Genomic DNA, 23,502 nt, shown 5'->3' with positions numbered 1-23,502 from the left:
GTCTAGCAATGCTGTTTCTCTCCTCATTCTCATATGCATGAAAAACTGTGGTTGAGTTGGCTACAAGGATCGACAAAGATTTTTCCCCAAGCCTGGTTAATTGTGTCTACTTGGGTACTTAAACAGAAACGCATGCAAAAATTTGCAGATCCATTTACAGTCTCTTCATGGTAGAGTGTCTCTATAATGCAGCAGGAATTTTATAACCCTTTGTATGTGTTTTCAGTGATTTACAAAGGATACCATTGACTTGTAATGGTATCTTCATTTTTAAGTGGAAGATAGACATAGAAATAAAGTGACCTGCCTGAGGGCACACAGTAAGTCAGAGCAGAAAGGCAAGGTTATAAGTCAGAGCAGAAAGGCAAGGTTATAATTCAGAAATTTTTTGGTTTGGCTTTGTTTTTCATTATTGCCAGTAGATCACATTACTATTGAATGTGACTTTTGCCTCATCACCACTATGCTGCCTTCCCACTTCTTTCCCAGCTCCAAAACAGTTACTTTCAGGTCATATTTCTTCCATGAATTTTTAGGTGCTGGGAATCATACACACAATACAGCAGTGCTGAGCACAGAAATTTTAAATGTAGCAGGAAGGGGGGAGAATGATGTAATGATGTAAGGAGTTTGCAAAAAAAAAAAAAAAAATCTATTTTTTTTTGCATCAGTGCTGGAATTAGACCTGATGCTGGGTAAATAGCGTATCTGAAGACATTTCTGACTAGCATTCTGGGTTACCATGTGGTCTGTCTACTTTTGTAATTACAAGATCACAACCACGTTACAGTGATTTAGAGATGACTGTACACTTGTGAGATATATACTGTTTTGCTCAGCATATCTTGGGATTCTTAAGGTTTTTCATTAGAAGTTTAATCTACTTAAAATAATGTTTTCTAGTCTAGACCTGTATTCTGTTTCTTCCACAGGTCAAAGTCCCATTGACTGCAGAGGAAGCCGTGTCTTACTGTATCTCAAAAATTTTACTCTTTAGCTGTAATGTTATGTTTCACCTACATTTAAAAGTTGCTGTAAAATAATAAGTTGGAAATGTGTATTTCATGTGCCTTTTACATTCTTTTTCTCTTATCTTTCCATGCAGTTCCTTTGAATCTTATTCCACTATGAAGCAGCTGCCAGCAGAAACTATTCGTCTCCTTTCAAGTTCTCAGGTGATTACATCAGTTGTCAGTGTTGTGAAGGAGCTGATAGAAAATTCCTTGGATGCCAGTGCCACAAATATTGATATTAAACTGGTAAGTCCTAGTTCTTTCTTTTACTCTTACAAAGAATTGGACGTAAAATAACATGCAAGAAAAGCTGTTTCACTGAAATTTTTTTTTTTTAGGTTACCGTGCTTTTGGGAATGGATGGGTATTAATAGTGTTTATACATATATATTTTTAACCTCAAATAAAAGTGGTCCAAAATCAGTTTTACTTAATGTTTTTGAGGCCCCACTGAAACAGTAAGTCATATTGGGCTCCTGAGTGTATCTTGAGGAAAAACTATGAACTTCTTTAATGCTACTTTTGCTACTTAGAAATTTACTTTTTCTGACTAATAACTTGTTTTAAAAGATGTTGGACTTCCATTTCACTGGCATGTTTAAGTCTTATTACAAAATATTGTCGGGAAGGTGAAAATGGAAACAATGGAAGAGGTCACTGATGGCCATGTTAGATGTTTTGACAGTACGTGGTCCCTATCAGGATGGTCCCTAATCAGGATGATGAGTTCTGGCTACTTCTAAAATTTTATTTTTATTTTTATAAGATGTTAAAAAAAGTTGGCATATCATTCAAGGATAGCTTCTGAAAAAATAATCTTGTTTATGATAAGAAACTTAGGCTTTTTCCTCCCTAATTGTGTAAAATGGCTAACTGATCAGCTCCTCTTGCTTCCTTAGTAACTCCAAAGTGAGTAGTGTGTGCACAGTTTTGGGGGTGAGAGTGTCAGAATCGGATCCTGTGAACAGATCAGTAACTGCAAGAAATCAACAGAATGTTTTGGAGCCTTCAAAAGGTGTCAGAACAAACCTTGTCTCTTTTACTGGAGTGCTGATACAGAGCCATGCAGATAGCCGAAGGAGAAAGCCCTCTAATCAGTTTGGGTTTCACAGTGCAATAACCAGCTGTTTCCATAGCGAGAGGTCCCAAATCAATTAAAAAGAGCATTTTCAACCATTTCCAGTGCATGAGTCACCTGCACTACTGTTATATTTTTTGTCAGTTCAGCTCAATCCAAATTGCTGTATTTCTAAAACAAACAAGCCGACCTGACTTTACACAGGTTGTCAGTGAGTAAATGAGATTTGCTGTTTATTATTCTGTGGGTGCTAGAGGAGAAGAGAAAACTTGCACTTTGCACAGCTGTACATAATAACAGTGTAAAACAGTGGATTCTTTTTCTGGGACTTTTTTTTTTTTGTAATAAGAGTATTTTTATATCAGAATGCTATTTTTATTGTGTGACATTTAAATAAGGTCAACCACATAATAGAGCTCAATGACCACATTAACTTTGGATTGGTTCAAAAGCATAATAGAGAATGGAAATTTTGAAATTTCATTTTACAGCTTGATGGGTTTTTCCTGAAACATGCAGCATTTTCATTGTTTTAACCTTTTCCAGATGGATTAGGAAGGCTAGCTGATTCATTCAGACTTGTTACCCAATTTGCCTGAACAAAGACAAGAATGGCTTTTTTGGAGACAGACAGACAGGAGGTGGAATGGTTCTCAGGTAGAAACAGTGGCAGTGGTCAGCTTTAGTGGGAAGCTTTGGCTGGTGTTTTATTCTTGTTAACTCCTTGGTTGACCAAACTCCAGTAGGTGATGTTACTGAGCATCTTTGGTCTGTGTATCAACTAGCTGTTACACAACACTGGGAAAGACTTCAGCTGATATTGTACTTTTAGATAATTTGATATTACTTTAATGACAATTAAAAGCCAGTCATTTGATTAGGAACTGAACTGTGTCCTTTCTCTCAGGTGTTGAGTGGTATCTATTAATTGATTTGAACCTCAGCTTTGTTGCTTTTAGAAATTCGGACATGGTGGAGCTTGCCTTGTTGTTAGCAAGGGGATCAACTTCCTCTGTAGCATGCCTGTGCTTTAAGCTTATGTAGAATTACGGTTTTATTCTTGACATGATGTCCTGGCTTCAGGTTAAAGTATGCTAAAAAGCATTGATGCGGCAATATAATTGCTTGTGTATGGATAAAGAGACTCCACAGGCATCAGTTTGTCAGTTTCCCTACTGACCTCTAACAACAGGAATTTATGAAAATAATCTTAACAGGCTGACTGAGGCTGCATATTTATTTTAATTGAGGAGAAGAGGAACAGCCCGTGTTAGTAGTTGGAGCAGAGTTGGGATTCTGGAAGGACAAATCTTAGCTATGGGTTTGCTACTATTATATGAAATGGCTGTTTTAAAAGGCAGGTGCTTGTTTCTGCACCTGTTTTTTTCCAGTGCATGAAGTCGGAGCTTTAATCCCTAGAACTTTCTCAGGGGACGTTTTTCTCAGGGTGATGTTCCCACATACACCTCATCAATCTCATCATCTGAAAAAGCAAAGTCCTATATCCATCTGCATGCCATTGCTAGGCATTTCTGCCTCTTGTGATCCATTAATCTTGCTAATGCAACAAAAAAGTAACCCAGCAAGAAGAGTAGATTATTTGTGCCAGTTTAATAAGATGAATTGACCTTAAAGTTCTCTTGAGTAACAGAGCTGTAGCTGAAAAAAAGATGGGACCATGCACTCATGAGTGAAAGAGGAGGGAGTTGAACCATGGGGTTGGGCATGAGTGATCTGGTAAAGCAACTTAAACATTTCATGGGATCACAACCTCAGTAGGATTTAAGTCGTGTATAAAGAATACAAAGTTTAAGCGCTGTAATATTTTAAGTAAAATGTGTGCAGGGAGAAAGGAATAATATTAGAAAAGAAATAGAGAATCATTCGTGTAACATTTTGATTCAAATTAAAGAAGATAAATCTTACTTTTCCTAAGTAGTTAAGTGGTCTGGAAGTAAAAATTAGAATGGAAAACAAGGGTTAATTGTAAAATGCTCAAACTCTTCATTAGTGAATACAGCAGCAGAGTAGAAGGTTTCCCATTTATACCTCCTTATGTGTTTTTATGTTCAGTTAAAGTATATTGCTTAGGTTCTGTTTTGCTTCCTAGCAGGAGGTTGACTCAAATATTGGCAAAAGCATTGTTTTTCACCTGAAGATAGCTTTAGCACCATTCATTATTTGGAAAAGTGAAACGTACTCGCACTTCTATTGTGTATCAGTTAATTAAATACATATAGTTCTGTGCCTACCTCAGAGGCTTGTGATATTTGCAAATGCAGATTATTTGTGAATATAGATAATATCTCTAGATATCTTCCTTTTGGTTTTAATTGCATTGGGTTTTTTTGCTTTGAGAAATAACCCTGGGAGTACACTGTATTTTTTCATAACTGTCTTCAGTCTATGCCCAGATGGGACAACAAAGTTAGTTCTGTTTAATCAGTCGGGTTTCTGTGAGCAACCATCATGTGCTCTGTACAGCATCAGTGGTGGTAGGCACTCATTCAAGAAATTCTTTCTAAGCAAAACCACTTTTAAGGTCTCCTAGATGTATTACATGCTACAGCACATTTTTCTATATGTTACATCATAATCTTTTCAAAGAGTCAAGCATGCTTGTGTAAAAGTTTAGTTAGTGATCCTGCAGCTTTAATTACCTTTTCCTCTTGGCTTGTGATTCATTTTGGGTGCAGTTTACATGTGCAGGCTATATTGTAGCTGTAGATGGAAGCATTTTTTTGCTGAACATGCTTGAGATGTTATAGAATCTGAATTCCATATTTTATTTAATTGCCCTAATTATCTGGGTTTTCAGAGTTTTACCCAGTTTCTGCTGGTGTTTATTGAAATTACATATTTAAATCAGAATTTAGTAAAATAAGTATTGCATATATGTAAGGGTAAGTCACAAAGATTGAACTTTTCTTCCTTGAAGGCTGTTTTTAAAAGAGCCTCTAAGAAACTTTATTTCTTTCTGTAAAGTATTCTACTTCTTTATAAGCTTTCTTATTTCTCTCTTTTCCCCTTTCATGCCCTGCCCCCATTGGAATGCCCTGCATATTGAGAGACAGTACAGAGACTGGAAAACCTCTGCACTAGTGAAATCACATAAATATAGAGTGATATGGAAAACAATTCTCTATGAGGGCTCACTGATTTAATGGATGCAGGGCTGCATTTGTGGTGATTTGAAAAAAATTACACTAAACAGATGAGAGAGGTGAAAAGTCTGTAGCTTTACAACTATAGATCTTTTTCTAAGCTTAGGTTTTTAAATTTCATCATAGTTTAAAAAAATTAATTACTTAATTTCTGTTTCAGTTGTATTTATATTTATGTGCTATTTCCAAACCATGGGGTATGAATTACATTATTTAACTAGAGAAACCATCACTACTATCCTAATATGTTGTGGGGTTTGTTTTGTTTTGCTGCTTTGTTTTGTTTATTTTAAAAATAGGCATTTAATGGCTGCCCAGTTTCTCCAAATAAACAAAACTCCCACTTCTATCGGGATGGCGAGAAGCTGTAACCTTAGCTACTTCAAACTTGTGTGTCAATTCATTCGGCTGTTTTAGTGCTCCTTTATATTTTTTTCTTTTTTTAGGAGAATTATGGGTTTAACAAAATAGAAGTAAGAGACAATGGCAATGGAATCAAGGCTGCTGATGTTCCAGTTATGGCAATTAAACACTACACCTCAAAAATAAGCTCTTCTGAGGACCTTGAAAGGTTGACAACATATGGTTTTCGTGGGGAGGCTTTGGGATCAATTTGCTGCATATCAGAGGTGAGCAGGTGCTATAAATGTGTCTGTTCTTCTGTGTTGTTGTGTGTGTGCTTGTGAAAGTTTTAATAAAACATCAGTGTAAAGACTTGGAATTGTTCCAGCAGCCTGTCAGGGTTATGTTTTCTGAACAGTTTTGCTTGTATGTGCTGCCTTTTCCCCCCTTCCCCAGAAGCTACATCATACAGTTAGGAAGCTGTATGGATTTCTCATTAGTGTCAGTCCTGCCTTTCCGTCATAATGGTCACAGCAGTGCTCTATTTATTTTCCTCAGTCAGAATGGCTTATTGTTTCCATTTCTTTTGTATCAGGGTATAGATAAATGATTCCTTATACATACATGTATAGATACATGATTCCTTAGAGTTCTCTTTAGTGTTATCAGCAAATAAAATGTGAAAGAGTATGGCTGAGTTTGCTACTTGAATTAGGCTAAATCAAAATGAACAGCAGATGGTGACCAGCAGAAATCATTTCAGGGAGCTGATAGCTCACATAGCTACTGTTCCAGTAACAATTTCTGCCTTGAGCTTATCTAGGTGATCAGCAGTCATGGGATTTTGTTGGGCTCCGTATTGCTCCTTGACATGTATATGACTGCAATTGCACAAACTTCATTGTCCCTCTGAGTAAACAGGAACTTGTTCCCTGGCCTTTCTGAGTCTGATCCATGTGTTTGTGTTAAGAGCACTGACAGTGTACTTATATTTAGGATTTAACTTGTTGACTGAAAGTAATTAAGTCGGTTGAAAACCATCTGAAAAGTGTTCAGGCTGTTAAGCACACAGCATCTACCTGTTCCATTGTCCTCTGTCTTCCTGTATTCATGCTGCACTAAGGTCAAGTTTTGGATTCTTCTTTTTAAGTCTGCCAAGGATTAGATCCTGCAAGAAGATACTGGTATCTGTGTCTGATTAGAACCATCAACTTTCAAGGTCAGGAGAGATGTTAGAGTTTGACTCCTTGCTACCTTGGGCTACATTCACATTGCACTAAGCAGGAATGACTTGTGTGTTTGGATGAGGATTTCCAAAGATGCTTTCAAAAGTCTTGGTGTTTTGATAGGTGATGACAGACCTCAATCACTGGTTCCCTCTAATGAGTTGTCAGAGCAGGATGCCATCTGCTCTGAGCTTTTAATCAGCTCTATAGTACATTTCATAAGAGATGGGAGGTGGCCTGGTGCTTTAATAGGTATTACTTTAATCCTTGGATCAGTAATTATGTTAATTGAACACTCCTGGCATTAATTGTGTGCTGCCTACCCAAACTGCCCCCTGAAGTTTCAGGTAAGAGGTACTTTATTATTGGCCCTTAAGTAGGTCTGTACATTTCCAATTAATCAATTACTGTTTTTTCTCTCTAGAGGCATGGCTGAACTCTGAATTAGTCATATGAGACACTAAAGTAAACCAAAACATCCTGATGCTCTGTGTGTGATAACCTTTATGTCTTTCAGGTGGTTAAAGTGCAGTGGTTCTATTCAAAATATTGATACCTGAACTCGGGGAACTGTATTTTTTTTTTTTGAACTTCTGGTTTATGACTGGTCTTGCTAAAGCTGATCTGTGTTAATAGCTTACAAAACATGCTGCTACTCATTGCTAGATGTGTTTGGGTGTGGAAATGTAATATACTGGTTGTTTGACGGTAGTCGTTATGTTTGTGGAATCTCACATGAATTTAAGAAGTTGTCACAGTATGTCTTCTCTCACGAAGGATGAAAATGCAAAATTATCGATTGATTTAATTGATTAAGTTTATTTAAGCCAGGATAGAATAGAAGATATAGGAGGATGTGTTGTAGCTATAGATTGCTATGCTTTGTGTATGTGTGATAAAAATGTGTGGCTTTTAGTTAAACGGATCTAAAAATAGTGCAGTAATAGTGCAGAATATTTTTGTAAGAAACACCAGTAGAAGAAAAATTCTATAGGCTAATTAAATGTAATTGTGGTGACTAAAATAACACAAAGGAAAGAGTGGTAGCAGAGCTTACCTTAGCTCATTCTGAATGTTGTGAATTCTCAATTAACTTTTCTTTTTTTTTTTTTTTTTTAAATCACTCGTTTCAGGTTTTGATCACAACCAAGACAGCTGCTGATGATTTCAGCACTCAGTATGCTTTAGATAGCAATGGACATGTAACTTCTAAAAAGCCTTCCCATCTCGGGCAAGGTAGGACATCATTGTTCTGGTGTTGTGCTGTGACAGAAGTATTTTATGTTTCTCTGAGGCTCCATTTGATGTTGAAATACCTGTTCTGTACGTGAAGGCTGAGTATGAAGTCTTTGCAACCGTAAACATTTCTTGCTTTATGTCTATTGACTGAAAATGTGTTGTTATTGTAAGAAATAATATGTCTTGGAAGTTGCTTTGGATAGTAATTATAAACTAGTTTCTCCTTCTCTGACTCACTTCTGCAATCTGACAGCAGGAATAAAAGCTATAAAAATTCAGTGCCCCAGGTCCAGGCAGACTTGCTATGTAATTATATGAAAGATTTGTTCAGGACCAAAACAATGCTTCTGTACATAACAAAATCCTCCTTGCTTAAAGGAGGAAGAGTTGCCCTGCTGCTGTAGGAAGGCGTTGATGGAAGCAGCATGGCTATAGGACCAGCCAAAATCACAGTTCTTTCTGACCTGCAGGAAGGTTGTGTTGCTAGCAATCCTTCTGCGCGTTTGTGTGAAAGACTAAAGGTTGCCCTCCCCTCAGAGGACAGGCCTTGGTGGTTCAGGCGTGGTGTGGGTTTGGGGTAGCATCTGCCCTACTTCGTGCACTGCTCAGTGAGGGCTGTTAAGACCACACTGTGTCCTCGCATTCACACTCCAGCTGCTGTGTATTTCCAGAATAGAAGCAGTGTGCCCTTTTCTTGTGCTGAGGATGTGCCCCTGAGGAACTAGATGCAACTTTTCCATAAAGCTCAACTTTTCCCAGCTGAGCCGGAGCAGCTGCTTGTCAATATTGTGCCCACGAGTTGCCCCCCGGCTGGCTGCAGTGCTCATACACCGACCGGGAGCTGAGTGACGCGCTGGCTCCCTTCCTTCTCGGCGCTAACTGGCTGCAGGGAGCCATTAGGCCAGAAGCTGCCAAGGGTTACTTGGTGGACAAATACTGAAGAAAGAGCTGAAGCTGAGAACTCTTAAGTTTAGCTAATTTTAACCAGGGACTCTGTTTAAGATTTAGACTGTAGTATTTTCTAGGGCCAGAAAGCCTGTGGGTTGTGTTGCCTTATTTTTTGTCAAAATTGTTGAATAATTGACTGAACTCTGTGACATATATTTAATACTTCGCAATATCCATACAGACTAGGAATTTATATGATTGTGTTAATAAATGAATATTCCTCCTCTTACTATGTATTGTGCCTTGAGCAGAGACATCAGTTTAGGTACTACCCTAAAGCAAATGTGGAGGGGCTTAATGGAGCTCAGTGTTCCTTTGCCTCCAGATATGTCTGGTTAGATTCTAGTCCGTTAATCATTTTACTAATGAAAGATAACTTAATATGCACTGAAAGATTCTTCAGCTTTGTTTACTGCTGATTCTCACTATTGTCAGTGTGTACGAAAGAAAGCTTAATGCTGTAATCGTAACTCTAAATAAAGGAGGAGGATCATAGCTCTTGAGGTCTATAGGTGCTTTTTTGGGGAGGATGACTCCTAATTTGGTATATTTCTTCCCATGCTAATATAATCTAATTTAGTGTTACTAGCATTTATTTTGTATGCAGCAGCATACAGACAGATCTCATCATGTAAAAATAAATTTTCCTCAATATCCAGTCAGTGAAGTGCTTTCAGTGTAATTTCTACTTGTGTTTTGTCACCTCCTTGCAGGTACTACAGTAACAGTGCTGAAGTTGTTTAAGAATCTTCCTGTAAGAAAGCAGTTTTACTCAACAACTAGAAAATGTAAGGAGGAACTGAAAAAAGTCCAAGATCTACTGATAGCATATGGTATCATAAAACCTGACCTGAGGATAACCTTAACACATAATAAGGTAATAATGAGTTTTACTCTATCAGCTATCTTAAGGATCAGTTTCTGATTAATTTATGCAGTATCTAGTACTTATAAAATCTTTCATTCCTAGGAATTTTCTTTCATTGTAGGTTTGTTTTGGACTTCTTTCTTCCCTTCATAGATGCGTATTTATAATGGTTACAGATTTTGATCCTAACCTTCTAAAACTCAGGCTTGGATCTGCCTTTTGGTATGGTCCACCAGATGCCTGGTAAGGTATATGAAGTACAAAAATTACTTCACATGCTACTGGTACAACGATGATATTACATACTGGTGGTTAGTAAAGTTGTTAGCAGTGTTCTGCAGAACAAAGTGAGACCTGACTGGGCTACAAGGGCCTGATCAAGTGTTAACCTAAGCCAACTGAAAAAACTCTCAAAACTTACTTGGTTCAAATGTTTGTCTGGATAGATGCTATAGTATGTACAGGTAGCTTCCTGTATGCTGAGCCATAAGAGCTCAATACATTATGATGTACATATTTAAAAAAGCTAAAAAATTCAAGCCACTTTGCTACATTGGTGTAAGTAAGAGCAACGTATGTTATAACAGGCTTCAGTTGAGCTAGTTGTTCTTTGTTTAGTCTTGGGGGAACAATTCAGAGGCTGCTTGGAGGCTGCTTTGGCTTCAGAGCGTACTGAACAGGAATTTTACAACATAGCTACAGAAATGAGACATTGAGCAGTTATCCTTTACCTGACCCCAATTTAACACAGCTAATTTTATTGACTCTGCTCCTGGTTTTGGCACCTCTGAGAGGAAAGCTATGCTAAAGAATTTCCAAGCTGCCACAAAGTAGAGAGTGACATCTCGTGGCCAGATCCCTTAGCAATTCTTTTTCTGCTAGAAAATACTTTTGTTTGTTGATCTTGCTATTTGGTCTGTTCATTGGGCAATTTTGATCAGTTACTCTATGAACCAAACATTCACACTTCAGTTCCCTTTCAGGGGGAATGATGAATGACTCTGTGCTGTCTTGAAAAGACAACAGATTGCCCATCCTTTTCTGGAGTTGTATAACATGCTCTGATTATGTATTTATTTCTAAATATCAAAGTGTAGATCTTGTGGCAAACAAAAGCCTGCCTTGTGGCTAAAATAAGTGTTCCAAAGCTGAATGACCATTGCTACTTTAAGTCTTATTTCATTGGGACTACAGAAAGTTTGAAACCAGAGATCTTGGGGTTGTGTACTTCTTTGTTTGTGTTAAGCTCCCTAACATATCTAACAGTGCTTTCACAGTATTGGTCTTAAATATTGGTTAATAAAACTAATTTAATCTTTTATTGGTGGTTTGGTTTTGCCTTCTCTGATGGATGTGGCATAATTTTTTGTGGTTAAGCTGCAGCTTTTATTTATCATCCTTGGCTCTTGCAAGGACTTAGTACAGTTCATTGCCAGTACCTTCTGTGGAAACTGTAGCTTGTTATCTTCTGTTACAGATCTTAAGTTTGATATACTGTGTTGGGAAATGTTATTGTGGAAGATGATTGCTCAGTTGACCTTTCTGAACTAGATACCTATTGCATGATTGCTTACAGAGTTTGTGTTAAGCCTTTCTAGTCTGTTTGGAAACTCCTGTTGATGCTTCTGGGTGCTGGCAGAGAGGCATGGGAATGTGACTCCTGAGTTAAGACAGCAGTGATTTTGGGGGAAAAGAGGAATGAGGAGAAGGGGAGCAGCAGTGAGATTGCTGCTGACGTATTGCAAACTATTTTTTTATGGTATTTTGGTTTTGTCCCCTTTGATTAGACTATTACATATCTTGTTTTTCATTTTTTTTGTATGCTTGTTTTAATACAATGGCAATAATGTGCAAGAAGTTGATCACTGCAAAAATGGTGTGGAGGGCGGCATGATAGTAGCCATTGCTCATTTGTTTTGACTACCTATCATATTAGCTTCAGAGGTAAATTTCTTAATGCTCAATTTCAGTAGATAAAATCAGTACAAATGGTGTCTGAAGGCAATATAGATTGATTGTAATGACGGAGATGGTATCTTCATTTTGCACTGCCAGCCTTATGTTCATTTAATTTATTTAGCAAAAGAGGAAAAAGGGAACTGCTCAGACATGTTTCAACACAAGAGGTCACTCAGTAGCTATTGCTGTGCTGGGAAAATCAAAGGCTGAAGAACTTGTACAGTAAGTGTAGTCTGTCTCTGTGCATGTGTTAAAATAGTCTGAAAATGTTATAAAAAACTTTGAATGCAGATTCCTGTGTGTCTACTGCTGTCGTCATTCCTGGTAAAATAAAAATTACATGTTGCATCATACCTTTTAAGAAACTTTAAATTCTGAAATTCCGATGCATAACGACTTTCAACAGGTCTACGTGCCTCTGTTTTACCATAATATCACAAAACATGAATATTCATTAGTTTTTTCCTTCAGATGCTAAATATTATTGCCATTAAAATTATTAATTCAGATCGGAATGTGTTTTTACTATAGTGATACTACAGTATGTCTGTGCTAGAATAGTAGGGTTGTCTGTGATAATTTTTTTAAATTTTTTGGTTTTGTGGTGGCTGTTGTGTTTCTGTTTGAAATGTACTAAGAGAAATAATAAACTTCTTAGAATAGCTTTATTTTTCATGAAGCTCAGAGATTATATATTAGTTTCAAAAAATTGTATGTGCTATTATTCAGAGGAGTTCCTAGAATCCCAGATTCTTGAGACTGAGCCAATAATTTCTGCTGCAATGGAAGAAGATACGCGTCAGGAGTAAGATCATGTTCCGAGGCTTAAAAGAGCAAGAAGGTAGCGGAGATGAGGTATTACAGAAGGAGATGAAGAAAGATGGGTCGAAAGAGTAGAAAGGGTAGAGCAATACAGCGTGTTTCAAAAAAATCTTGAAAATAAGTGACACAACCAGTACATTTATTTTAAAGAGGTACATTCTTTAAAATCCTGCATTTTATGAGAAATGAAAGGAGCATGGAAGAAAGCATAGTCCTGGCTTTACTGAGGAAGAATATAATGAGGCTGAAACTTTCATAAAAGTGTCTGAGGTTAAGCATCTGAAAACGGTTGTCTAGTTGGTTCTCGCAGAAACTTATTTTGGAACATCAGGCAACTTACTGACCTGTTGAATGTATATATGTTTTTAGGATACACAATACATTGCATATTTTATTTCCACCGTGGTTTTTTTTTTAATGGTGTATATCTTGTGCTTCTGAATGATATTTCCAGAAACTTTTCTTGCCACTGTGCCACATCTCACGTCTGTGTTAGTTCAGATGAAGGTATTACCTTTAAGTGTCTGATTTCTTTTCTGTGAAGAACCACAATGCTTTTCCTGCCTTTGGGTTGTTTTTTAAGTAAAGAAAATAGATATCCTTTTATCAGTCATTCTAGGGTTCATTTATCATGTGCTCTCCTTCAGTGAATTTCCGAGATAGGAAATACTCAATTGCTCTTTCTGCTCACAATGTTTTGTTTGCATTAGCAATAAATAATGAATCACTTTGCAGATCAACCCTTGAAGTACTATTGCTATTTTGACAACTTGGATTAGCTAGTGCTCCTTCTTTTTATAAAGGTTTATCCTGCCAAGACATTCTTTGAATACTGATAATGTTGATCCTCTTGCCAGTATGGTTATGTTAGAAAGAGGTATTTTTCTTCTTTCATCACCATGTTCCTTGAAAGCATATTGAATAATGAGACAGCCAAATGGAAATAATTTACATGAGTATTCAGCAAGTTTATTTAAAGTTAACATTATCTGAAGGCATACTAAGAACATTCCAGAGTCAGCTACCGCTTAAACTGTGTCTGACTCTTCTGCCTGAAATGCCATGTTCTAGCCACCTATGAGCTCTGGCTGTATTTTACCCGAGGTGAGGACTCTTCCCTGGAACAACAGTTTTTGCACTCTTTGCTGTTTAACACCAGTAGCCCTCGACTCAGCCTTACAAGCCACTAATGTTAAAGTAATGCTTTTGTGTGTTGAAAGGCTGATGATACAGAATACTTTAATTCTGTTCTAGTTGCCTTTATTCCACAAAAGCCAAAAGGAGAGAGGACACCCAAAAACTATACCTGTTTTAACAATTTCAGATGTAATAGGGCTGAACAAATTACGGCAACAGGTGGTTTAGATGGTGCCTATCAGCAGGTCATACCATAAACAACTGGTCTGTGTCTTGTGCAAGGCACAGGTGGGCCACAAGTAGACTCAATAAATTTTCCAGTTCTTGTTGAGGGAAAATCTGCATAGGGAATATTTTTTATTTTTTTTCCCTCAGTGTTTTTCATGTATAATGTTTTGAAGCCTTGGTCACACATAGTTCTGCCTAGAACTAGGTCTTGTTTGTTTCTTGAGAGGCATGGTTCAGAACTTCTGGATGCAAGAGGTCCATTTTAAAGCTGCTATTATAACTAGGTGGTATTCTTCCCCAGATGCCTGTTGTGGTTGGTGTTGACGTAAGGGATGCAATCTTTTTTTTTTTTTTTTTTTTTTTTTTTCTTCTTCACAGTAAGTCTCCTCTTAGTTCCAAAGTTGGACAATCTCAACCTACAGTCTGTATCCAGTAGTTCAAAACTAGTTTGTTTTCTTTGTCTGAGTCCTCTGTAATAAGTGTGGGCTTTTTGAGACAGAGTAAGTGTGTTAGGGTAAATTGACCATTTTTAACAATGGAATTATACTTTGCATTCTTTCATTGTGCTTCCAAACTCTACTGTAGCTGCATGTTGAAAAGAAATCTGCCTTGAGCAGAAATAGCAGCATGTAAGCGCTTTCTTGAGTTGGAAAGGCTACTCCGCTTAATGTAATGATGATAAATTAAGTCCCTCCCTAATCTGCGTGCCTTAAAATATAAAGAGGAAATATGATTAAGAATCTGCAGTGCTTTGCAGCCAGCGTGCTTTCATGCTGACCTGGAATATAGCTCTGTCTTTACTTCCATTCGTTGTTCAGTGGCTTTGCTGAGAAAGCCAAACAGAGAGTTAATTATGGTGGGTTTTGTGCTGAGGACACCTGTCCACTAGGAAATGCACTGAGACCCTCAACTCAATTTACATCAGCCAGAGAACAGCTGCCAGATGGTAACTACTTTTGGTCACTACCAACCTGGTTGAATTTGAACTGGTGACCTAGAGGTGAAATGCTTTATATCCTATTACTAATTCCTTGGGGTTTCCAGTTTCTCATCCATCACTTTTTTCAAATGACAGCACAGTGTATGTCTGAAATCTCAAAACAATTACTGTTTCACATATGCAGTGTGTGTTGCGGCATCTGAGATGTGCCTCTAGCTCTTGCAAGGCTTTCACACTTACATCGTACGCTTAAAAAAGGTTAGCAGAAAAAGGATGTTTCTAAAGCCACCTGGGAGTTTTCCCTCTTCCTTACCAATGTACTTTGTCATAGTTAGGTATCTTATTTTTGTTAACTGCTATTTTCACAAAAGGCTTTTAAACCTCCCTTTATTTAAATGGAATTCACTGTGATGGTGTACGTCCTCTGAATGACAGTTTAGGATTAGAAACTGTGGGTTTTGACAGTAGTTTAACTGTTTGAGAGGTTTTATTTATTTATTTTTTCCTTCTGCTATGGAAGTGGAATTTCTCTAAACACCCACAGCTGAACATATGTGGTTAAAGCAGCCGAAAAACTTACAATGCTCTATAATCTTTGTAATTCTTGAAAGGCTCTGAAAACGTGTTACCAGATGAAGGTCCTTGGCTCTTTGTGGTATCTGTTAGCTCCTCTCCTAACTTACTTCCCAGCTCCCAAACCCAAGCATTTCTCTACTGTGTGATGCTGAAGAAAGGCTCTTCATTGAGAGGGTGCTCTCGTATCACAAAAGGGAAATCTAAGCAGGAAATAGGTTGGCATTTGTAGGATGAACGGTGCTGTGGAACATTACTGTCTTTCAACAAATCCCCTTGGTAGCTGTCGTGTCTGATGCCCATGGGATAGACAGGTATGTCAGCTGCATCTGATGAGGGGAAAAATGGTGCCTTGAGTTTCTCCATTGCATACCTCCACTGGTAGTTGTCCCACCATGTCTTATGAAATGGATGGGAAAAGCGATTCCTCAGGGGCAAGTATAAAATATATGAGGAAAATAGTTATGATTATATAGAGAGTTGCATTGTTTTTCTTTAAGCTAAATTGCAAAACTACTGTGATTTCTGTTTTCAAGGGGAGATTATGCAAGAGCTCTCTTTTAGTAAGATAACTTACCTGTGGTTTTAAAACAAGACACCAATTCTGGTGTGGAGCTGATAAACAACATCAACGCTTTTCAAGGCTGGGATTTTAAAGAACGTGGTTAAGACTCGTCTTGATCTTCGCTGATAGGCTTTTTTCCACTGCAGAGAACGTGCCAGCCCTTGCAGCTAGGTGTCTGTGCATCATAAACAAGAGGTTATACACATGGTACAAGGTGATGTCTTTTTATTTCCCTTCCATTTCAAACTTCGAATAATGCTGCCTGACTTTGTGCCTGTTTTTATACTCTCTTAAGTAGTAGGTAGCACTGTTTTCAGTTACAGTGGAGCCTAGTAAACTTTTCATTTTTAAGTCAGGAAAGCTAAGGAACATACTGGCCCAATCAGTTACCTACGTGCAGTGAGAACACAGATGCCAAGGTAACAGCATTTTTGAAGCATGTAAAACAAAATTACAGAGACTGTGAAATACAGTTCTCTTTTACAGAGCTAACTCATGTTACATTACCAACCTACAGTTCATATACAGTGCTTGCTCTGCTAGACTTTTACGCCCTCAAACTTTATTGCAGGATAAATAACGCAAAGATTTTCACAAAACAAATAAAGAAAATAGATGGTTTCTGGGTAGTAAAAGTCCACTTCATTAGGTTACTGCCATTACATAGTAATAAGATAAGGAGGATGAATCTGTTTAACTTGCGCCATCACAGTTGCGCTCAAGTAACCATGGTCAGCAACAGCATCCAGTCCCCAGCTCTAATTAAGATTTTTCTTTTGTTTGTGATTGCAAATAATTGTGGCTGCTGGTAGAAGTTCTAAAATATAAAGAATAGTTAGGGATGAGAAGAAGTGGGTGCATTTTTTCCTTGGTGTCTTTGAGGAGACAAATAGTGAGCAGCTCTTATTCTCCTTAGTGCCATATACAAGGGACCCCAGTGGGAAGAGGTTGTATACTTTTTCTCGACTCTTCTCACATTTTTCAAGGAATCCTTCTGGGCTATGTTTATGGATCCTGAAATAAGAGAAATGCCTGTTCCATGTGTGCATGTATGTTGTCATCCTCCACAAAAGTATGCATATGCATATGTCCTAGGGCTGGATGGGGGTGGAGAAATACATACACAGAGGCACACACACACACGTACTTCTGTATATGTGCAATAGATTTTATATGCGTTATGACATTTTGTAAGATCTAGATCATGTAATCCCCTTCAATGAAACAAGGAGGGAGGTGGGATATATTTGGCTAGCTCTAGCAAAACCTAAGATGGGCCATATGTAATAATATATCTTTGAGTGGGCTGTTTCTGCAGTGTCATCATACTGACTAGAGTCAGATTCATCCTTGGCTCATCCTGGACACCCGCTTTATATGACCTAGAAAAAAAATATGGGGGATGTGTGTGGGTGTGTATTTTTAGCTAAAGTAAAGGGTATAATCAAGGTTAAAAAAATAGGGTATTGCAGAACCTCATGGAAACAGGTACTTTCTAAAATAAATGAAATGGAACAGGCATTGTTTCTTAATGGATTTTTTAATGCCTGTTGATACATCTGGAAAGTCTAGAAAAATAATTTTCTTTAAATGACCAGCTATTCCTGTATTACTGCTTTATAATGTGCAGTCAGGGCTAAAAATGAACAGACAATCTATTCTGTGTTTATATAGTATAGAAATTTAGGAGTTGCCTCGCCTCTTTAATATATAGGCTTTTTTTATTTACAGGGTGTATTTTTACCTGTATCGGTAACTAGTTCCTAAAATTTTGTTTGTAGTTCTGAGTATTAATATCCCATAAATATACGACTAGTTAAAAAATACTCCCTGAACATATTAACAGTATCTGGTTTTAGCAGGTTTGAACTTAAGTTCTCGTGTTCCACAGCTTTCTTAAAACGACCTTACTGAAGCGATCTTTTCACAGTTCTGAGTATCAGCCATCCAGCAGGTCAAGCAGTGTAATAACCTTGCATTAATCAGCAACTAAGATTTATATCTGTACCTGTGGCATCACACTAGTATAACCTAAAATAAACAGCATGATGTTTGTATTAGTCATGTAACAAGTGTCTTTCTCAGTTTGGTCACATGCATTTAATTTAAAATATATCCAGTAAAGAAAAAAATGGCTTGGCACTTTGTGTTTCCATTTTAAGTAATCAATTTTAAAATAGAAGCAGTACAGGATATGTTTTATAAGAGGAGCTCTAAAGAAGAGGACAAATTCTTTCATCACTCCAAAATGTCTTTGAGGAGATTTACAGCAGGTGTAGAGGAGAAGGCAGCCCTGGGCTGTCCTTTGCTGCTGCCTGCTGCCAAAGCATGGTGGGAACTCTCCCTGCCAGAGCTGTGGACACCCAGCCTGTGGCTCTGTTTGCTCGTTTCTCCTTCCCTCCTTTTTGTATTCCCTGCCCTCCCTGATGTAAATTGTCCTTCATATTAGAGCGGTTCATGCTTGCTGTAGGATGACTGAGCTGTAATCCAGCATGTGCAAAGGGCTGTCAGGCTGGTGTACAGGAGGTGAGTTAGATTCCAGCAGGGCTGAAAAGCCCCACATCACAAATGCTGCAGAGTGTACGTGGAAATGGAAAATTAAAGATTTGGGGAATAGTTTTAGGCTCAACAGTCTCAAAGCTTTACAATTCCACCTGTCCTGTAGAAAGGGAAGGCTCATTTTACAGGAGCACTGTGTTCTTCCATGGAATTTACCCCTCAAGGCCAGCAAATATCCCACTGGACAGGTGGAATTTTAAGGGTATGTATTGCATTTCTTGAGATGGATGCATGTGTATGCTTTGCTCGCACACCATGCTTTCACATAACATCCTGTACCAGAATACTGTGAACTCATTTTTAATTTATTAGGACACTTAGCACCTATTTAAAACATCAATCTTAAACGGCACCATAATGTCAGATTTAAAGTGCAATTTGTTGCATCTTTTTTCTTTCGTGTTTGAATGTTGCACGTTGAAATACGCTCAGTCAGCTAACAGTGACAGAAATAGATATAAAGTGGATCTGAATCTAGCAGTCCCAGTTGCCTAGAAGCAGAAACCCAACTAAGCAAAATTTTTTTGTTGTTGATACACAGCAATAAAGGACAGCAGATTCAAAGTTAAATTTGTGGCTGTTTAGTATAGGACTCCTCAGTGAGAGACAAAATTTCACCTTGCAAACTTTCTAATGCTTTCTGTATATGTAAGTGGACTTGACAGGTAACTTCTGATGCAAGTTGCCTTTCATACTGCCTTACTGTGTTTATGAAATCTTTGCAATAGTATTGCAAGGTATGTAGCTAATAGAGCAGGTATCATTTTATCCTTCTATTACAAATTTTTTGTTAGACAAACAAGTGCTTTCTTTATAAATACTTCCTTAGAAGCTGCTTTTCTTTCTAAATAGTAGGCTTGTCATAGACCTAGAATATCCAGATGAGAGCTGTGAATGGACATCTGATAGCCTGATTTCTACCAAAATGGCCTATCTCTTGAGTATAAGTGCCATAAGCATTGTAGTGCCCACCTTCAAATGTTGACCACTGTGCCAGAGATACGTCATAAACCCTCAAATTATATGCTCTGTAAAAGCACAAAACCTACTGCTATATATCTAAGAGAAGTAGTATTTTTATTGATTCGTTTCTAACAATTGTTTCAGGTGCGGAAGTCCATATTAGCTACGTAACATCCATATAGATACAAGCTTTGCTTAATTTTCTGATCTCTACGAGTCTAAATAAGTAATACAATATGAGAAGACATGCCAAAAAGTACCATATCATGAGTGTTAACACTGAAAGTTGTGAATGTAAGAGGGTCAAAGAACAGAATGTTACATATACAGTATGTGTGCAGTTGCATATACATGTTCATAGACATGACTTGAGTTCAACAAATATAATGTCAAAAATTTGACTCTGTGCCATTTGTTTCAGGCAGTTATTTGGCAGAAGACCAGGGTGTCAGATCACAAAATGGCCTGTATGTCAGTTCTGGGAACAGCCGTTATGGGCAGTATGGTACCTTTTCAACACTGCTGTGAAGATCCTGAGGTGAGTTTAAACTTCCTTCTCCCAAATCCACTTAAAGCCTGTCAACAAAGAGAGCTAAATCAATATTCAAAAAGGAGACTTTGAAAAAGAGAATGTTATCTCCAGGTTGACATCCGGTTAATGCAATTGATTCTATTACTGTCTACTCTGTAAAATTAATTGGTTTGGTGATTGAAAATCCACTCCAAGAATCATCTAGTCAGGACTCATGTGGCACCGATCAAATGGCAGTAAAAACAGTTGTGATGACAAATGCAGAATTGCTGATTGCTCAGAGCTGTCTAAGTTGGGATTCCTGGCCCACAGGCAGGTTGTACTCTGATTAATATCTAAGCATTTATATCGTTCTCATCCTCGTGGCCTCTTAGCCTTGCACATCCCCTCAATTTCAGTGAGGGGCACCTGAGCAGCAAAAGAAGCACATGCTTAGAAGGCAAGTTATGCAAAATTTCCGCTAAACATATATTTCAAGGAAGTGCTAGTTAGTTTTCAAAAAAATTAGTGCACTTGGCTTTCTTTGGACCTGTTGAAATTATGTAATATATTCAGAAAACTTTTTTTTATGTTTCCATTTTTGTTGGAGACAGTCTTATAAAAGGGAGTCTTGCTACTGCTGATCCTTCAAAGTTGCGTTTTCCTATATCTTTTAGTAATCAATCTTGACCAGTTACATAGGTGAGATGAATCACCATCTGTAAAGTCACAGTGGCTATTAATCAACTTACCATGCTGACTGCAGCATGGTCAGTTGTGTTTAATAGCATTATTCAGATTTTATTAAAGTCTGGATATACATATGTATTAGAGTTTAATATCATTATTCAGACTTAAATCTTGAGTTTGTCAGAGTACTTGTAGTATACATATACAGGGGAATGAGGGGGGTGGCGGGAAAGCAAAGTTGCTTCTTGTAGTTCACAGACTTTTAGTTGCTTATGTCTGAACAGAACATCCAGAGTTGTTCTTACGTGAATGAGTCTGGATGTGCCCCACAGGGCAAGTGCAGAGGTCTCCAAAGGGAAGACATGGGGGCATTTATAAGGGACTAGCTTGAAGGAGGCACTCAGGGTCTCACGTTACCTCTCTGCTATATCATGAGACATCCATATTCCTTGAATAGAAGTTGGGGAACATTCCATCTCTCTCTCTCTCTCTCTAAATAGTGTGTAAAATACCGCGTGCATCATTTATAGGTGTATAATGATCTATGCATATTGCTCACAGACAAATCTGCATACAGAAACCATGGACACTTCCAAATGGAGCAGCCACACACCTACGAAATGACAGAATTAAGGTTGCCTGTGTATCCCTTTCTTTCTCCCTGTGTGCAGATATTGGGATAGGTATTTAATGACAAAGCAAATGCCACTTTTCTCCTTCCCGTTAGGTGCCTGCCTCATTCAGTACACAGACCAGAGGGCAGCTCTTCTTTTCCTTTCCTACTTGTTCATTATGTGGCTTCACACTCCTCTGCTGCAAAGACTGTTCTGAAGACAAAATAACGTTGCTCTAAACAATTTTCTGTAAGCTGTACTTTACTAACTGCAGAGTTAAAACTTCTGTAACAAGGGATCCAGGGGTTTTAAACACTGTCCTTCTTGAAAAACTTCTCCATTATGAGCACTGAATGAAAGAAAGAACAGATTTCAAGCGGTCACCAAAGCATTGAAACTCAGGAGCTATTTGTAAGATAAAAAGAAAACTCAGAAAATGAGGAATCGACACAACTTTTTAGGTCTACAAAAGAGCATCTATGCTTTTCACGTTCCCAGTCTTGTGAATGGATGGATCTATTTTGGCTGAAAACTTTCACACACAATTTTCTTAGTCTCTTCTTTTTCTGTGGTTAAGTTTAGCAGATTCACATGCCACTGGGAAAAGGATAAGTACTTAAGAAATACGTTCTACTGTCCACTCAACACAGATATGTTTTAATATGTTTATAAGGTAATTTCATTAAAGTATTAACTTTGAAAACAGTTGATCTAATTTAAAAGCAAAAATTCAGTAATATTTTCCAGTCTCTGTAATTTTACCTTTAAAATTCATATACTTTTGTTATACGATAATTCTAATAATTAAGACTAATTTTAGAAATTGTTGCTAAGTTTTAATGAGCATACTGATATTCTACGTGGCTTTAAATAGTAACAGCAGTCAGCCATTTCTAAATCTGGCAAGTCCTTAAATGAATTATTTAGAGACTTTCAGTTTTGCTTTAATGCTGTCAGTATATAAAAATACTGTTTGAAGTGAAAGACTTGTACAACTATTTGGGAATTAGAAAAGGAGCTTAAAGCCTAGAGGAGGAACATTCAGGGAGGATGTGCTAAAGTTGCAGAATAAAAATCTAGAAGTGCTGCATGTTGTTTTCTGATAATCATCCAACAGATATTTGACACCTCTTTAACTTGACCAGTGGTGTTTGGTTATGTGCGACGTTGCTGACCAGAACACTCCAGCTTTAGCACAGAATGCCTATTACAAGGTCAAGAGGGAATAAGGGAGCACATGAGCAGATAGCTGGTGTGACGTAGATGAATGGGAAGGATAGGCCAAATCCCAGGGATTTTAAATTCCGTTTCAAATGCATGATAATTTGGATTTTAGTAAATACGAGTGGTTCTGCCAAAAGCAAAGCTAATGAGGTCTGATGTCTGTGCTCTGTGATCCACCCTGCTACCCGAACATTCTCCAGACTTTCCCCTATCTCCAAAATCTCCATCCTCATGATGCCTCAGTGTGCCTTCACCTATTAGTTTGGGCAAGTGGCAGTGGGGCGATATCTGGGGCAGTACGTGGGCTGGTCGGCATGTCAGTGCTTACATGCTGATGGATCTTATCTTTTGAAAAGTTACAATTGCCTTTTCCTCAGGAAGGTCATTGTCTTGAGGCTCTCCTCTCCAAACAGCTGTCAGTTATGACAGAAATTGTGGAAATGTAATATCTTTGGGATTTCTGCTTCTTCACCAGATTGAATTGAAATCAATCCAGCAGTGTCAAAGTTGCTTGGTGGGGGAGAGGGGGGGTGATGGGACAGGCAGCGTAAGTCATCGGCCTCGTTTTGACCTAAATAAAAAAAAAGCTAAAAACTGAGACAACAGAAAAATCTTAAAACTTGGAGTTAATGTTAGGTACTTGAATCGTGTGATTTTTCTGAGGCTCTTTGGCAGTGCTGTGTGCTCACAGGTTCTGCTGCGGTCTGTGAATCGTGGGTGCTCAGCACTCTTGAGTCAGATGATTTGGATACAGGTGGCGTAGGTAAATTTAGGTGCCCTGAATAAATGCCCCATGACAGGCTATTTAAGGTGCCCTGTGTGTAGAAAAGAGAGATTGT

At 37.9% G+C, this 23,502-nt stretch overlaps 1 protein-coding gene across 7 annotated transcripts in view; it reads left to right on the top strand.

Annotated features, from left to right (window-relative positions):
• The window catches only part of PMS1 (PMS1 homolog 1, mismatch repair system component), a 51,476-nt gene that overhangs the window by 2,537 nt on the left and 25,437 nt on the right, over window positions 1-23,502 (top strand). For 2 of the 7 annotated variants that reach the window (XM_074146061.1, XM_074146059.1), the window contains exons 2-6: window positions 1,106-1,259; window positions 5,702-5,884; window positions 7,957-8,059; window positions 9,724-9,887; window positions 20,046-20,162. In XM_074146061.1, coding sequence (XP_074002162.1) covers window positions 1,106-1,259; window positions 5,702-5,884; window positions 7,957-8,059; window positions 9,724-9,887; window positions 20,046-20,162 — 721 coding nt within the window. Of the gene's footprint in view, window positions 1-304; window positions 351-1,105; window positions 1,260-5,701; window positions 5,885-7,956; window positions 8,060-9,723; window positions 9,888-20,045; window positions 20,163-23,502 lie in introns of those variants that run through there. The other 5 variants (XM_074146062.1, XM_074146065.1, XM_074146064.1 and 2 more) reach the window with 4 other exon arrangements.

The sequence above is a fragment of the Numenius arquata genome, chromosome 3, assembly GCF_964106895.1.
Source record: "Numenius arquata chromosome 3, bNumArq3.hap1.1, whole genome shotgun sequence".
NCBI lineage: Eukaryota > Metazoa > Chordata > Aves > Charadriiformes > Scolopacidae > Numenius > Numenius arquata.
Note: the sequence above shows the minus strand (reverse complement) of the source record. Positions and strands in the feature narration are given on the sequence as shown.